We start from the raw sequence: 17,864 nt of genomic DNA, 5'->3' as shown, positions 1-17,864 counted from the left end.
TGGGGAAGATCATGAAAACATAGCTGCTGGGACTTCCCTGGTGGTCCAGTGGTTAAGACTGTGTGCTGCTAATGCAGGGAACTCAGGTTCCATCCCTGGGTGGGGAACTGAGATCCGACAGCCCATGCGGCCCGGCATAAAAAGCGAAAGTGAAAGTCACTCAGTTGTGTCCGACTCTTTGGAATTCTCCCATGGAATTCTCCAGGCCAGAATACTGGAGTGGGTAGCCTGTCCCTCCTCCAGGGGATCTTCCCGACCCAGGGATCGAGGCCAGGTCTCCCGCATTGCAGGCAGCTTCTTTACCAGCTGAGCCACCAGGGAAGCCCGACATGAAATAAAACACATCTGTAGTCTCCTCTCCACACCTAGGGAGGGCTGCCTGTAAAAACTGCAGGAAGCCGCCACCAGAGAGGGTGTGGTCCAGGCTGGATGGAGTGGGCGGGGCCAGGTCAGACCTGCCTCTAGGTGAGGACTGGAGGAAGTGGAGCAGGTAGGGTCTCAGGGGCCATAATCACCCTCTGCTGTGCACTGCCCACCACCTCCCCCCTAAGTCCAGCTTATCCTGGGCCCTGAGGAGAAGCAGCCACCAGCCTGGGATCACACAGGCGTCAGCGAAGGGTCCTGGGCCCACTGGGACCAGGGCTCAGGATGCACACAGCTCTTAGCCCATTTCTTTTTTTCCTAAATTTTTTTAAAAAATTGAAGTTGTTGCTGTACTGTATTATACAGTTTACTGGTATACAGTATAGTGATTCACAATATTTTGGGGGGGGTGTGTGTGTGTGCGTGTGCTGCAGGATCTCAGTTCCCTGACCAGGGTTTGAACCCAGGCCCTGGCAGTGAAAGCACCAAGTCCTAACCACCAAACCGCTGGGGAACTCCTATAATTCACAGGTTTGAAAGGTTATACTCTACTTACAGTTCTTGTAAGATACCGGCTATATCTCATGTGGTCCAATATACCCTTGTAGCTTACTTTATGTCTAACAGTTTGCACCTTTTATTCTCCTACCCTTATATCGCCCCTTCTCCCCTTCCCCACACCCACTGGTAACACTAGCTGGTTCTCTACATCTGTGAGTCTGTTTCTTTTTTGCTACACTCACTGGTTTGTTGTATTTTTTAGACTCCACATATAAGTGATATCATACGGTATCTTTCTTTCTCCAACTGACTTATTCCACTTAGCACAATGCCCTCCAAGTCCATCCATGTTGCCACAAAGAGCAAAATTTCATTTTTTTTTAATGGCTTAATAGTATTCCATCGCCATAGGTACCATATCTTCTTCATCCTGTCATCTGCTGATGGACACTGAGGTTGCTTCCCTATCTTTCTTAGTCCATCTCTAGAGGGGCCACCTTGGGCAAGTATCTTGGGGCCTCTTTCAGGACCACTGGGAAGCGTCCAAACTCCACCCTGTCCCCCTCCACTCCCAGCCACCAGAACGCCCTGCTCACCTCCGGAGGCCTCATCAGCCAGGAAGTCCTCGTCATCAGAAAGGTCTGAGTAGCTCCAGCCAGCCCGGCCGGCTCTGACCGTTTCTGCGTCCTCCGGCAGGGACAAGCCATCGTACGCCCTCAGCCCGTGGGTCACCTGTGGGACACCACACAAGCATTTGTGTCAAACTCTCCAATTTGTGCCACGCCCGGGGTCCCTCTTCTCAAAGGGGGACCCACAGTCCCACCCCAAGGCCCTCCAGTGGTCAAGTCAGATGTGGTTTGGCAAAGACAGTCAGACTGAGGCTACATCAGTGATTTTGACTCAGTTTCCCCAAATCCATTAGCCACTGAATAAATCCTCAAATAAACAAATAGTAAACTTATACTTTTTTTTCTTTCTTTTGTGGCCACACTGCGTGGCTTGCGGGATCTCAGCTCCTCGAAAGTGAAAGTGAAGTCGCTCAGTTGTATCCAACTCTTTGCGACCCCATGGACTGTAGCCTATCAGGCTCCTCCATCCACGGGCTTTTCTAGGCAAGAATACTGGTGTCGGTTGCCATTTCCTTCTCCAGGAGATCTTCCCCACCCAGGGATCAAACCCGGGTCTCCCGCATTGCAGACAGACGCTTTACCATCTGAGCCAAATTCCTCCACCAGGGATCAAACCTGAGCCCCCTGCAGTGGAAGCACAGAGTCCTAGCCACTGGACCACCGGGGAAGTCCCAACAATATACTTAAAACTGCTTTGGTAAGTGACGACTCTTCTTCCCTCGGGAGAAGGCAAGTGATATCCAGGACACGAGTTAGGGGGCCGGGAGACACAGGCAGGTACAGGGTGACCGGGGCCGGTGCAGATGAGGGGTGTGGGCAAGTGACAGGGCGTCAGGGCCAGCACGAATGGGAGACCAGCAGAGATGGAGGGGGGGGTCACCCGAAGCTGCGGTCTCCAGCAGCGGCGCTCCCCCCCACCCCCGCCCCAGTCATCTTGGCCACTTGTTTCTGCCTCAGTCTGGCCTCCGAGTCTCCAGGCCACAGGGGACACATTCCAGCCACGTTGGGGATGAGCTCTGGCACTCGTGGCCACACTGACTGGCTCATCTGTGCACCCAGGGGCGGGGGTGGAGCCCAGCAGCTGGGCTGAAAGGGGGCAGCTCACCACGGTGTCAACTCCACGTGACCTCGGGTGGCGCTAAGCCCAGCACAAGCTGCAGGTCAGTTCAACACAGGGGCGGCTCAGACCCTGTACCCTGCAGGCCGGTGCAGAAGGGCCCCAGCGGCTGTGACCCCTGCCTTCCTCAGGGGTGGGTGTGGGCAGCGAAAGTCTCTTTCCCTTTAGACAATATTAAGTGTGTGTGTGTGTGTGTGTGTGTATGTGTGTGTGTGCACGCGCTCAGTTCTCATTTGTGTCTGACCCTTTGCAACCCCATGGACTATATAGCCCACCAGGCTCCTCTGTGCATGGAAATTTCCAGGCAAGAATACTGGAGTGGGTAGCCATTCCCTTCTCCAGCGGATCTTCCTGACCCGGCAATCGAACCCGCATTTCCTGCATTGGCAGGTGGATTCTTTACCACTGCGCCACCCGGGAAGCCCCAAGACCAGACTGAGGTGTTTCCAAAGGAGCTTTACAAGATAACGGTGAGGAAAACAAACTGAGCGGAGCCTAAGGGAACCGCAGTGTCTCCAAGCACAAGAGTGCACGGGTCCACACGTCCAGTTCCAGACGGCCTGGCACGAGTGTCTCAGGCCCTATGTTGGCTTCAGCCCTATCTGGGGAGCCCAGCCCGACCAGAAGGAAATAGGCTCCCTTGTAAAAACCAAACCCAGCCCTCACTGGCTAGACAAGGAGAGACACCCAAGGAGAAGGAAAAAACCAGACAGTCAGTCCCTCTCCTTCACACAGACCACGTCCCTGGAGCCTCTGGCCTTTTCTCATGCTGGTCCCTCTGCTGGAATGCCCTTCCTCCTTTTGTCTATCTGGCTAACTCCCATCCATCCTCCGAAACTCAGCTAAACACCACCACCTCCTCTGACTACTCAGTCGTGAAACAGAACACGTTCCGATAGGCCTGGAAACGGGTGAATCTCAAACACTTTGTGCTGAGTGAAAGAAGGCAGGCCGAGAAAACACCATACTATATGATTCCACTTCTATGGAACTCCGGGGGCAGGGAGATAAGTCTAACCTATAATGACAGAAAGATGGGTGGCTGCCTGGGACCAGGGGTGGGGTGGGGTGGGGCTAGCCAGGAAGGGACACAGGAAATCTTTTGGAGTAACGGTCCCCTGGGTATAAAATCAATACATCTCATTCCCATTACTGAACTGCACACTTAAAATTGGTATGTTTTATTGCCTGTAATTTATACCTCAATAAAGATGACTCAAAAGAAACTCTCCTCTGGGAGGAGTAGTTATGACTCCTTGCCCTTTCCAGCCACCTCTGCCCCCAGGCTGGTTCTGGACTCTCCGGGGCTCCCAGTGGAATGGCTGTACCTGCATTGGAATGACAGCTCCTTGAGAGCAGGGACTCTGATGAGCTCACCTCTGCCTTCTCAGCATGCCACGTTCAATGGGCACTTGAACGAATGGACAAAAGTGTCATCACCTATTAATTCCAGCTGCTTCCTGAGCATGACTTTGCTCTGAAGGTACCACTCAGCCCCGTGCAGTCTGTATGTATCTCCCTCCTTTGGTCATCTTTGTTTTGGCGGTGCTACCAAGCCTCATGGAAGGTCTGCACTGCCCACGTCTATCCTCTGCTATAGTCTTAAGCCCCTTCCCCTCCCAACCCAGGGGCAAATTCCTCCTCCTGTTCCTTCTCTCCCCTCCCTCTCCCTTTGGTCAAGTGCCCATTCCTGCCCTGGGTGGCCAATGGACTTCTGGGCTGTGCCCATGAGGTCTGCATCCAGGAATAAGTTTTAGAATCTCCAGGAGCTGGTGAGAAATAGATTCCTGGGCTCTTCCTCAGAGACACTGAGTCATCTCCCCACCCCAGGTGGGAGGGTTAATGTCATGCCTGCGCAGGCATTCTGACACTCACTGGTTAAGAACCATAAGACTGGTCCAACATCAGGGGTTCTCCCTCCTCTCCTGGCTAGGGGTAGAGAGCAATGTTCCCTACCCCTTGAGTGGGTCCTACACAGGCCCTGATGGACCTAAGGGGAGTGCGAGGCTAGGGCTGGTGCAGGGGCACTGACTCTGGGCAGAGGAGGCTAGCAGGGCAAGATCCTCCCCAGCTGGGGAGGACTCTCTTTGTATCACTGCCAGCCTTCCCCCTCCCCATGCAAACAAGGCTGTGGATGGCATACCTGGGGCACAGAGATTCCTGGCACCCCACACACACCAGGCTACTGTCTGGAAAGGAAAACCCTGGTGGTGAGCAAGGTCCAGGGCTTTTTTGCAGGGAGGGAGAGGCCACCAGGGCTTGGGACTGGACAGGAAATAGCAACATGAGATTCATCTTGGAAAAAATGTTGGGAACACACATCTGCAGTGAGAGGGGAGAATCCAGAGCATGTCGGGCCCTGGACCGGAGCCCCCTCCACCCCAGGGAACCAAGGGAATGGGCTCATCGCATGCCAGCTTGCCCCTGCTTGCAGCCCCTACCCCACAGTCTAAGGCTTTGGGGTCAGATAAGGGCCTGCAGCAAGGGACAAGCCAGCAAGAGCAGAGACCTCACTTGCAAAAAGCTGAAGATCAAAAGATTCTAGCAGCTGTATTTCACATCTGGAAAGAGAGATGCCGCCAGACCGGAAAGAAGCTTCCAGAAAGAGACCCAAAGAGTCTGATACTTGATCATCGAAGGGAATTTGGATTCAGACCTGGAAAGTCCAGGGTCTACATGGGGAATAAAAAGAACCAGCATTTACTGAGCACTTTCTATGCACCAGGCACTCTAAGGATTCTGTAGGTGTTAACCCAGGTTAGGGGTCAGGTAGCCCCACCGTAAAGATGGGGAAATGTGCGCAGAGTCAGGAACAGGGCAGAGTTGGGATCTGAACCCTGGTGGTCTAGCTCCAACACCTAAGCCCTCACCACTGTGCCACACCACCTCCGCAGCCGAGGCTGGGGAGGAGGCGGACCCCCTGAAGTCACTGAGAGGACTCCCGCGAAGCCTCTCAGTCACACTGCGGTTCACAGTTTACAGAGCATCTCCTTGGCCGCAGTGTCACTTGACCTGACAGTGACCCCGAGATGCATGAGCTGGTGTGAATGGACCCCACTGCTGGCAGGCTTAGAGCCAGGACCTCAGAATGCCCTACCCCCAGCCCCTGCTCCCCAGGAAAGGAGGTGGGGCTGGAGCTGGGCCTCCAGGCCGGCCGCGAGGGCAAAGGCAGCGGGCAGAGCCAAGAGGTTGGCCGGCCTCCATCCCCAACGGGACCAGCTCCCAGGGATGCCTGAGCCGGCAGCGGCCTGGACACATACAGTAGGTGCTTAAGGTCCCAGCGAGGGCTGCCAGTGGCTCCAAGGTCACAGGCAGAAACGGAGCCCAGGTTTCCTGCCCCTGAGCCTGTCTCCGGCTGGAGGGAGCCCTGCTTCCTCCCAGAGGAACCCAGCACTTCAGGTAGGCATTGGAGCTGGATGGCGGGGCCCGAGAGGAGGGGTCCAGAGGGCAGACCTGGGACAGAGAGGAAGGAGTCAAGCAGAGAGGGGGATTTTCCAGACTCTGCAGGCGAGGGGAAGGTGCGTGTGTGTGTAGGGGGAGGCAGCTGACTCATACCGGCCAAGGACTATTCTGGAGTGCTGGGAACAATTTCACGTGGTGGAGGTGTGGGCAAGGTACACCCCCAATGGCCAGGCACTCCCTGAACACAGGCAGGGTGAGACCAGACAGGTGGTGTATCAAACAGGCAGAGGACTTCTGGGAGACAACCACCCCAGAGGCAGCCCTCTCGTGAGCATGCGGTCACACGTGGAGCTCCAGGTCCAAGCCCCGCAAAGACCCTGGGGGACAGGGGACAAAGGCTGGGCCTTCCTCTCCTGGCCTGGGTGAGGATGCCAACCAACGGAGGGAGCCAAGGATGTCTGGGAAGGGTGTGGGAGTGAAAGCTCAAGCCATAGCAGAGGGATACTGAAGGCAGAGATTTGGGGCACCAGGGGAGGTTCTGATACAGATAGAGGATATAAGGTGTGGGGTTTTGAAAAGGAGTTTTCAAGTGAGAATTACGGGGTCTCGCAGAGGTTACATGTATAGAAGAAGAGTTTCTGGTGCTGCTAAAATCAAAGCAGCAGGAAGCTGGTGGGACGGTGAAGAGATGACAGTAAGAACGGTCATTGTCCACTGAGGGCTTTCTTGATGTCAGGCCTTGTCCTAAACACTGCCTGTACCACCTCAGTTAATCTTCACAGCAACCCAGGGTTCGGCTGTGGAGGGTGGGGGGTGGGGTGGGGAGCGGTGGCTGGCATTACGGGACTCCTATCCCTCATCTGCGATAAGAGAAATCCAAGGAGCTCTGAAACCCAACAGTGGGGTTATTTTTCTTTTTTAATAAGTTTATAGCAAGCTCTTTTGCTGTCAAGTCCTGACCTAAATCGACATGAAGCTATGAATAGCTTATTCACTTCACGTACGGTTAACAGTCATAGGTTTTGCTGCAGCAATAGTCATGTGTTTGAGTATGGGGTATTGCCCCAAACTCTACTGAGGACGTCACACCACAGCTGAATCACTCTATGTTACCTTTCTTGAGTTTAGAGACTTCTGAATTCCAAAACATGGCTGACCTCATGGGTCTTGATTAAGAGACTGTGAACTTACAACTGTTATTTCCATTTTGCAGATGAGGAAACTGAGGCTCAGAGAGGGTCATCTGTGTAAATGGGATCAAGCAGGTAAGGCCCTCTGCCTGGTACCTTGTATACAGTAAGTGCTCAATAAGCATTAGAATTAGCATCATGCTGGGGGTACAGGGTGAGGTGAAGAGCTGAGAGGTGATCAGGGGATGTGCTGGAGTGTGGGATGTGGGTTCAGGCGTAGGGTCACCTTCAGGTCTGGGATGAAGGGAGGCGTCTGGCTCCTCTGCCCACGCCCTGGGCTGGCGAGCTGGGCAGGGCCTGGCTGGGCAGGAAGCTTGCTTTGAGGGTTCAAGTTGCCTGCCTGTTCTGAGGCTGACTCTTGGAAGACCGGTGGTAGGGGGGATCTTCAGGCTTCTCCAGCGACATTCTTCACAAGTCTTGCACAGCCAGCCCACCTCCCACCCCCTCTCTCCATGGTCCAGGCCTGGGGCTGAGCCCTCCACCCCCCCCCACAGCTGGGCAGGAAGGTCTGAGCACCATAGTCCCCAGGGAGCCTGCAGCCGTCCAGGGCAAGGCTCCAGGCATCTGGGCTGGAGTGAGCTCACTCCATCAAAATCCAGAGACAGTGGGGGGGGTGGGGGACAAACAAGCCACCGCCTGCCCACTTGCCTTCTGCCAGCAAAGATTCTGCCCCCTCCCCCATCTACAGCGGAGGGACCAGCAGATGCTGTCCCCCAAACTCCCCCAAATCTCCAGCGAGGGCCCCGAACTCAGACAAGTTCCCCCTTCCACTCTGCTAGGATGTGGGCTCCCCGGGAACCCCACCACACAAGCATCCCCCCACTCTCCCCCACATACACATTCTGCTACAACCCCAGCCCCGGACACAGGGGCCAAGGTGCCATGCCCCACCCCTAGGCCGCTGGGTACCCTGTCCCCGGGCAGCAGACGGCAAAAGGGAAGGAATCTGTCAGGGCAGCAGTTTGTTGTGCAAACTGCCAGGGGCGGGAGGACCTGACACAAAGGCCAAAAGGCCTTTAATCCCCTGGCAGGCTGAGAGGGGCGCCGGGCCGGAAAGGAGGTGGCCGCAGCCTCCTCGGGCGTGCCTACACTGCCCGTGCCATGCGGGAGCCCTGCCAGCTTCCCACACTCGGGCTCCCAAGGCAGCAGGACGTTTGCCAGCCAGGTGGCCAGGAAGAACACCGATGCGCCAAGTAAGGAGAGTGGCCTCCGCTCATCAAGTGCCTTCCTGCGCAGGAGCTGAGGGAAGGTCTATACAAGGCTTATTGCACACAAACCCACAGCCTCATAAGCAAGATACAGGCAGCTCCTCCACTTCAATAAGGAAAGAGACTCAGAGAGGTGAAGTCACTTGCCCAAAGTCACACAGCTCAGGCAACAGAAAGTAGGGCCCCTGTGCTAGCTCAGAGGCACAGCTTCCAGCAGGCCCCTCCCTCTGACCCCTGCCCTCTGTACCGTGGAGGCCTGGAACCTAGAAAGGCAGCATTCCAGCCAGGGCCCCAAAGGAGCACTGGGGCCCGGTCAGGGCCTTCAACAGAGGCCAGGGGAGGGGGAAGCTGGTGCCTGGGGCTTCTCATTCCAGCCCTGCCCCAAACTCGCCACATGGCCTTGCACAAGCCCTTTGACACCCTTCCTGTTTAGCAAACCGCAACCATCTCAGTCAATGTGAACGAACGTTTCGATTACTGGTGCATCTTCAAAACAGACAACACAGAGGAGGTGTTCAGTTAATATCTACTGACTGAGTGGCATGGTTAATGAATGAATGAATGAATGAGCAAACTTGCCCAACAAGCCTGAGGTAGGAATTAGCCCATCTGACAAAAGAAAGCAAAGTTCAGAAAGAGAAAGTGAGGGGATTTCCCTTGTGGTCCAATGGTAAAGAATCCACCTTCCAATGCAGGGGGTCCCTGGTCAGGAAGCTTAGATCCCAAATGCCTGGTGGCCACAAAGACGAAAACACAAAACAGAAGCAATATTGTAATAAATTCAATAAAGACTTTAAAAATGGTCCATGTCCAAAAAAACGAAAAAGAGAAAGTAAGGACTTGCCCGAGAAGACACAGCTAGCACGTACCAAGATGATTGCTGGGCTTCATATTTCCCCCTTGGTAAAACTGAGGCCCTAACACCTCACCCCAAGGGAAGCAGGGGACTGAGTCTCACACCCTGAAATCCATCCTAGGACACGTTGCCCTTGGGGGACAACCCCTCCAGGTCTCAGTTCTCTCTGTGATAAAAATGGGAGCAAAGAACCTGCTTTGTTTTTCTCCTTCCAGGGCTACTGGGGGACACAAGCAGAAGGAGGGGTGACCTGCTTTGGGAAGTGTGGCTGAAGCCCCGTATCTGTCTGGCCCTTTTCCAAGTGGACCTGACCTGGGCTCTGCCTTGAAGGCTCCTGTAGTGTAGCTGGGGCAGGCGCCCAGAAGGGATCTGAGACTGCCATAGCTGAATAAGAACACTCTATTCCTGAGTCTCAGAGAGAGGCAACCGGTGGGGTGGAGATGGTGGCACCCCCGACTCTGGGCCACCTCCGTCACTTTCTAGCTGGGTGGCCTCAGCGTCCTCCTCTGCTAAAAAAAGAAAAAAGAATCATCAATCAGACCTGCCCCCTAAGGTTCAATTCAAGTCACTCTGACCTCTACCTACTGAGCACCTACCAGGTGCTGGCCCTGAGGATAACATGAGGAAGCAGATGGTGACGGAGCTCTGTGTTCCTAGGGGAACACAGACCATCAAACCGAGAGATGACAACACAGTGAGAGGAGACCTCTGCAGAGGAAGGAAGGGGGCTGGGGAGAGCCCAGAGGAGGGTCCCCGCACTTAGCAAGGCTGGTGGGGGCGGGGGGGGGACTGGAGGGGGTTTCCCAGGGGAAATGACAGTTCAGCTGGGTTTGAAGGTGATCGCGCCTAAGCAGGATGGAGAAGGGACAGAGAGCGTGCACCAGGCAGAAGAAAGGTGGGCTGAGGGCCAGGAAGAAGTCTGGTGCAGTGGGACGCGGTGAGCCAGGAGGCAGAGGACCCTAGAGACCAGCCTGAGAATGGGCTTTTCCACTTAAAGAGCAGTGCCTCTACGTGTGCTGTTGTCATGGGGCAGGTCATGGAGCCTAATTCTCCCGGCCTCGCCGGAGTCCCCACTCTCTCCTCCTGCTCCCACGCCCCGAGTCCAGTTTCCCCCTGGTGCTGAGCGCGCTCCTTGTCACTTACAAGGAGGCAGCCGGAAGCTACCGGCAGACGTCCCTGCCTCACTGAGTGCCAGGTGGGGCCAGAGCAGTGGGCATGGCCTAGCGGGAGCAGTTTCCGGGCTGGGCGGCCCAGCAAGAAGGTCCCCAAGGGCTAAATGTCATCCACCAAGCTCCTGTTGCTGCCAACAGCACCTGTGGTGTCCACGTGCCTGCCTGCTGCCCACAGCCCGGCTCGGTCCTCAGATTCTCTGGCTCCTGGGTGGCCCTGCGGCCATGGAACACTGGGCCATCTGTGGGCTTCCAAACCCACACCAAGCAGGCCGGGCGTGCCCATGCCTTCCGGGGTCACGACCCACGGACTTCATGAATGAAGTTCATAGCGCAGTTCCAGATCTATGGAAGCATGGGGGAAGTGCTGCACGCATTTTTGATGAAATGAGATGCCAGTAATAAACGATGAACCTGAACCGACTAGACTGGGCCTTTCCACGGCTCTCGACTCATCAAAAGTGAAAGAAGGTGAAAGTGTTAGTCACTCAGTTGTGTTTGACTCTTTGCAACTCCCTAGACTGTGTAGCCCACCAGACTCCTCTGTCCTTGGGATTTCCCAGGCAAGAATACTGGACAGGGTTGCCATTTCCTTCTCCTAGGGAACCTTCTCAACCCAAGGATCAAACCCGGGTCTCCTGCACTCCAGGCAGATCGTTTATCTTCTAAGGCACCAGGGAAGCCCAAGAATTAGGAGAAAAAGGCGCTGATTATGGCCAACCAGGTCCTGTGTGATCTACCTACACACACGTGTGTACTTATACACATCTCTGCATCTCACCTCCTGCTGGGCCCTCCCCACTCTCTGCCACATTTGTCACAACAGCTCTCAGACACACCAAGCACCCTCCTACCTCAGGGCCTTTGCATTTGCTGTGTCCCCGCCCAGGACACCATCCTCAGGTGTACACTCTCCTCTTCCTCGGGTTTTTGCTCAAATGTCACCTTTAGAAAGACCCACTCTGACTATACCCCAGGTCCAGAATCCATCATGGTTGGCCGTCACTTCCTTTACCCTGCTTCAGAGCACCTCACCACCTCAACTGTACATACATTTACATGTTTACCATCTGTCTCCCCCAGCGGAATATCAATCAGCTCCACAAAGGCAGGGACTCTGTCCATTTTGCTCACTGCTGAATCCCCAGCCCCTAAAAGTGCCCAGCATACAATAGATGCTCAATAATTCTGTTAAATTAATGAATGAATGGGATTTACAAATCAAGAGACAGGCTCAGAAAGGTGACTTGCCCATGGCCATAGTCGGAAGAGCTAAGACTTTGAAGGCAGGCCCCGGGTTCCAGAGTGGGAACTCTGTCCTACCTGAGCCCTCTTCCTGCCCTCTCTGAAGCCTGGAGCTTTCCAGGCGGGAGGCCTATCTCTGGGGGTACAAGAAGCTGCCCATGGTCACTGAGGAGAGACCTGCCCACTGCCCAGACCAGCATCCCAAGGAATGGGCGGGGTGTCTCAGAGGGAAGCAGGCCCACAGCTCCGGCTCCAGGGCCTTGCGCAAGGCAGCCAGGGAGCCAGGCCTCGGTGACTCCGTTCCTGCTTGCTCCCGTGGGCATCGGCAACAGGAAAAAACAGGCTGGAACGGGAGCCCAACAGCTGCGGCCAAAAAGGCCGGCTCCCCCTACCCCTGGGGCTTTCCTCATCTGTTTCCTGGAAGGGGGATGTGTTGGGGGTGGGGGCGGGCAGGCAGGGCCGAGCCCAAGGTTGAAGACAGGCCTGTGGGCAACAGAGCTGGAAATAAGAGGAAGGGCCCCTTCCTTCTGAAGGACCCCAGCCCCTCTCCTTATGACTAATGTCCATTCCAGAGCACAGTAATTCTGGACAGGAATAGGTATGGGGGAAGGTCGTGCAGACAAAGACCTCTGGGAACGGCTGGCTGCACAAAGCTTAGCTGGTTCCTAAAGTCCTAAACGTCCCAAACACCACAACGAGAAAAGGGGTGGTGAGGGGAGGGGAACAACTATTGAGTGTTCCTCAAACTTTCTTAATTTGGAACACTTTCTCATGCAGACCTGATGGGACTACCACAGAACACTCTTTGGGAATACTCACCCCAAACATTCACCTTTCCCTCAGCTTAGCTGCCAACTAGCTCTGCCCAAGGGAGGCTTCAGATGTAAGCTATAAGCTGCCACAGGGGCTTCAAAAAGGGGGTTCCTGAAGACAGAGAAGCCCCAAGGCCCCATGAGATGTGCCGACAAAGGAAACGCAGAGGTGACGGTTCGCTGATGGCTGGAGGATACGAGAAAACGCAAACAGGAGCTGCCCTTTCCCGCCCTGCCATCAGCTGCCCTCTCAGAGGACGAGTCCCTCAGAGGGGACAAGGAGGGTGCCCCAGCACCTGATTACGGCCAGCGGCCTAGGACCAAGGAGAAGGTCCCAGTTCCTACGCCCGGAGATAAAGGGAGCTGAGCGTTTAAAGGAGGGCCCAGCCACTGGGTGCAGAGATGGGGTTGAGGGATTGCTGGGGGCAAGGGGAGGTGGGAGGGGCTGGGGGTCCTCCAGGCAGCAAGCAGGCCGTGAGGGATGCAGAATGGGTTTCCAGCTCACCCCACTGTCTCAGGCAAACCCCTTCCCTCTCTGGGCCCCAGGCTCTGTTCTCAAATGATGCAGCAGGGCCTAGATTGCTAGTTTTCCAGTCTGTCCTCAGCAGCCTCAGGGGCCCCTTTAGACTGGGTGAGGCGGTGTGGGCAGGGGGACAGGGACAATACTCACCTCAATAAATAACAAATCCACCTTTTTCCTTTTCTACATTCTGACCTCCTACATAATATGTCTGGGGCAGTCCCTGATTAGCTGTATGCAAGTCATTTCACTTCTCTGGGCCTCTGTTTCCTCCTCTGTAAAATGGGTATGATCGTTTATATTGAGTATCTGTCTCCATAGGGTTGTTGCAAAAATTAAATAAAAATGTAAAATGCTACATATGGTACTAGCCCATGGTGAAGGCTCTGTTTGTTGTTATTTATAAAATAACAAATTTTATAAAATTTGTAAAAATAGAATTGTATTTAATCAAAATACTAGTATTTTGCCCAGGAGGTGCTAGGTGCTTAGTCACTCAGTCATGTCCAACTCTTTGCGACCCCATGGACTGTAGCCTGCCAGGCTCCTCTGTCCATGGGATTTCCCAGGCAAGAATACTGGCGTGGGTTTCCATGTCCTTCTCCAGGGGGTCTTCCCAACCCAGGGATTGAACCCGCATCATGGCAACCCACTCCAGTATTCTTGCCTGGAGACTCCCCACAGACAGAGGAGCCTGGCAGCCTACTGTCCATAGGGTCGCAAAGAGTCGGAGACGACTGAAGTGACTTGGCCTGCAGCACATCACTATTATTTTGATTGAAACAAGGGCTTCACTGCTTAATAATAAGTTTAAAAGTTTTCAGCTTAGATGATCCCAAACGTTCCTTCTGGCTTTGTCATTTTATGACATCGAGATCCTGAAATGTTAGCATTTCTAAAATTCTGGACTGTGACTCCCCCCAGCACAGAGGGCGGGGCTCGCGCAGGGAATTACAAAGTCAGAACCAGTCAGAAGGCACAGACTTCAGGGAACTGACCAGCAAAGGGTTACCATCTTCATTATCATCATTTATCTGTTTATACCTCCCCCACCACCCTGTTCCAGAAAGACTCGAAGCAGCTTACAAAGATGTAAACAAGACAGCAAGAGAAAAATCAACTCAACACGCATAAGAAAAACCTGGGGGCAGCAGACAGGGCCTGGACAGGAATGAGGTGAAGAGGGAGAAAGCATGCGGTCATTTCTGGATGTCTGGGAAAGTGACAATGGATTTGGTTCTAAGCTTTCCAGTGGCCGGTGGGAAGAAGGAAATCTGACCAGTCCTTGGATTCCGTGTCCCAGGAGGTGAAAACAAACCTGTTGCTTAGAAGGAGCACGACTATTTCAGATATTGAGACCGTGAATGTCCTGAGGGTAAAGGTTTATCTGTTATCTGGCACTCTTCTTTGCCCTTGACGGCGGGACCAGCATCCCACCCGAGTCCACTGACCACGAAGACCCTTTAAGGCTGAGGCCAGGGGCAGAGGCTGTAGTGATCAAAGATGCTAGAGGCTGGAATGGAGGTCCAGGGAGTGCCCCCAGCATCCTCAGTCTGGGCAGGATTACCCATCCCTCCCCATCCCTGAACACAGCCAGTGCCCAAAATAGCCAGAGCAGGGGAGGGTGCCAGGAGGCCCGGGACAGGGGACCCGGCTAGGCCCGCCCACGGCGGAGGGCCCCTGTGGGCCAAAGCACACACATCCCTGGGGCACAAAGGAGCACCTTCACGTGGGCACACGGCCCTCTCTGGGAGTCCCCCACCCACCAGACTTCCCCCTAGGCTGCACGTTGCTCACGCAAGAGTCCAGGCAGCTGCTCCACCCTTTCCACAAGGCAGGCCTTCCCGCAGGAGCCAAGTGGAAAAGTCTTTGCAGAAATGCCACCCACACCATATAGGGAAGTGCTCGAAGACCTCCTCCTGCTCCCCCACCTCCAAGATCAGCCTCCCTTCAGGAGTCTCCTGGACGTCCCAGGTGCAGGCGAAGACAATAGGGGCTATTCTGGGCTGCATGGGGGTATTTTTACAGCTCTGGCTGGGCCTCATTCCTGGGGAACCAGAGGCCGTGACCTCCGCATGACCTTCCTGAAATTGTTGCTGCTCAGACTGTGGTGGCTGGGTCCCAACCCCTTCAGCCAGGACTTAAGGACCTGAGGGATGCCCTACAAGTGCCTCTTCCTCCAGGAAGCCCTCAGGGGCCACTGCCTAAGCCCCTTAGAGGAGCTGGGTCCTGGCCTCTGGTCATCCACTGATCTTCTCAGTCTGCCCTTTTTGCATTTTTGCAGTTTTCTCATTTGCAAAATGTGGATAATACCACCAGTACGTGTAAAAGTACCTGGAGGCTTCTGTGGTTAAAAGGAAGTTGTGTCTCCCCAGCTACCATGTGGGGGAGAAGGTAAGCAGAGCGGGCATCTTTCCTGCTTTGTCACTGCTCTTTTCTTCCTAGCACCTGGCACACAGTAGGTGCCAAATAAATATTTATTGGCTGATATAAATATTTGCGGAATGTGTCTGGAACCCCTACAGAACCACCCACAGTGCTGAGTACACAGGTGGCTAACACTCTTTGGTGATAATACTGCCAGATCTCATTTTGGGCGCCTGGCCCATGCCAGGCCTTATGCTAAGTACTTTACATTGATTATCTCATTTAATCTGCCAAACACTCCCAAGCAGTAGGTACTATTATTGTTTTACAAGCAAGAAAATGCGAGTTCCACTCCAAGTGGTTCACGAGCTGGCCTGGGGTCCTAAAACTATGAAGCAGCCAAGCTGGGAATCAAGCCCAGGAACCCTGAGGTCTCTATCAGCCTGCACAAAAACATGCCCCCCCACTCCAAAAGGCAGCGAAGTGAGCACTGAGTTGCGAGCCAGGAGGCTGAGTGCGGCTATTCAGTAGCTGTGTGGCTTTGAGCAAATCCCTTGGCCTCTCTGGGATTGTTTTCTTTTCCATGAAAATAGGAGCATTTATTTTGAGTCCTTTGTGTCGCTGGTGAAATCAAAGAAATTCAGGGACGTGACCATGTCCCCCAGGTCAGCCCCTCCCCCAGGTCACCAGCCATGGAGGACGGTGGGAAGATGTCCTGGAGAGGGCGAGGGTGCCCAGTACTGGCTCTGGAACAAAGCTCAGCAGCTGCCGACAACAGCTGGTTAAGAGTTCTGGGCCTGGCCCAGCAGGGAGAGAGGGACAGGCTGAGAGGTCACCTCTGGCCCTCCTCTGTCACCCTTCCCTGCTGACAGCTGCTGGGGCCTCAGGGCCAAGGGCCCTGCAAGCAGGAGGGGTGGGAGCTGACTGGCTGGGGTCATCTCAGTTCTCCTGCGGCCAACGGCTCGAATCCCAGGGTGCCTGGCCCCCATTGGCCCCACTGGCCAGGACGCAGGCCTGGCTGCCCCACCCCGTAGCCCTTTCCCCAGTTGCTGGGGGAAGTCAGAGCTGAGGGTGGAGGGGCTGGAGCAAAGGTCTGTGGGTTGAACAAGTCTTGCCTGGAGCCGGGGCTGCCCCAGAGACTCTGGCGGGCCGGGGATGAGCGGGGCTGGCTAGGAAGGGGGTCCGAGGAGAGGTCTCGTGGTTTTCTTGGCGACTGGCCAGGGTTGCAGGCCCTTTGGGGAGCCTGCTTGGAGCCTGTGAGCTCAGCCTTGTCCAGCCGCACCCCAGGCCCCTCTCACCCCCCTCAGCTCTCCTCCCAGCTCAGTGTCAAGCCCTTCCAGTCCGCTTCAGCCCACGTGGCTCTTGTTCCTCTGAACTCCTGCATACCCATAATTATCACTGACCATATTTTCCGAAGCAAACAGGGAACACATTTTAGCAAAGGATTCTTGGGCCACTTCCAGGTGTCAGAGGCAGCCTGGGAGATGTAGTTTGGATTTCAAATTCTAGGACATGTTCACGGTGTTTCAGAAAGACTAATTTTTTTTCTTTTTGGCCCTACTGCACATGATGTAGGATCTTAGTTCCCCAGCCATGGATTGAACCCACACTTCCTGTGGTGGAAGCTTGGAGTCTTAACCACTGGACTGCCAGGGAAGTCCCTGGCAAGACTAGTTTTGTTTTATTCGATTCATAAATCGAAGCTATCCTAGGAAATGTGTGCTGGCCACAGGCCACCTCACACTTTTTAGAGATGGCTGGACACCCCCAGCCTGGTGACTTCCTACCTGTGCAGCCCAGAGCAAGTCATTTGACCTCTCTGAGCTTCCGATGCCTCATCTGTAAAACAGGAATAAAAAGGGCCGCCTCACAAGGCTGCTGTGAAGATTCGGCAGGACAACCCTAGAGCTTAACCCAGACTCAGGCATTTAACCAGGCACTGAGCATCACTTCTTGCCTTTCTGCCCCTCCCTACTCCGACCCATCCAAGACCTTACACGCTGAGAGAGTGAGCTCCTCAGAACCCCTGAGAGTAACTCCTGTTCTGCTCCCTCACAGGTTAGGTAGGGCTCAAGGAAGAAGAAAGTGGAAAGTGAAGTCTCTCAGTTGTGTCCAACTCTTTGCGACCCCATGGACTGTAGCCCTCCAGGCTCCTCTGTCCAAGGGATTTTCCAGGCAAGAATACTGGAGTGGGTTGCCATTTCCTTCTCCAGGGGATCTTCCTGACCCAGGGATCGAACCCAGGTCTCCCGCACTGCAGGCAGACTCTTTACCATCTGAACCACCAGGGAAGGGCTCAAGGAAACCTACCTACAAAAGGCTCCAGCAGAGCCCTGGGTCCTGGGCTGTCAGGGATCACCTAGCCCAACAGGCTCACTGATCAGAAGGGGAAACTGAGGCCCAGAGAGGGAAAGTAAGAACATCAAGGAGGCCCTGCTGGTGCTGGAGAGGCTGGAGCTCACACCAGTTGTGCCAGACCGCCGCT

At 54.6% G+C, this 17,864-nt stretch overlaps 1 protein-coding gene across 6 annotated transcripts in view; it reads right to left on the bottom strand.

Moving 5' to 3' along the window:
* HSPG2 (heparan sulfate proteoglycan 2) overlaps positions 1-17,864 on the bottom strand; it is a 107,984-nt gene that overhangs the window by 69,272 nt on the left and 20,848 nt on the right. For all 6 annotated transcript variants that reach the window (XM_081574591.1, XM_081574592.1, XM_081574587.1 and 3 more), the window contains exon 2: positions 1,461-1,596. In XM_081574591.1, the coding sequence (XP_081430717.1) occupies positions 1,461-1,596 (136 nt within the window). The remainder of the gene's footprint in view (positions 1-1,460; positions 1,597-17,864) is intronic.

Source organism: Giraffa tippelskirchi, chromosome 3, assembly GCF_054371585.1.
Source record: "Giraffa tippelskirchi isolate mGirTip1 chromosome 3, T2T-mGirTip1v1.2.pri, whole genome shotgun sequence".
Lineage (NCBI taxonomy): Eukaryota > Metazoa > Chordata > Mammalia > Artiodactyla > Giraffidae > Giraffa > Giraffa tippelskirchi.
The sequence above is the reverse complement of the archived record's forward strand: the minus strand, read 5'-3'. Positions and strand labels throughout refer to the sequence as shown.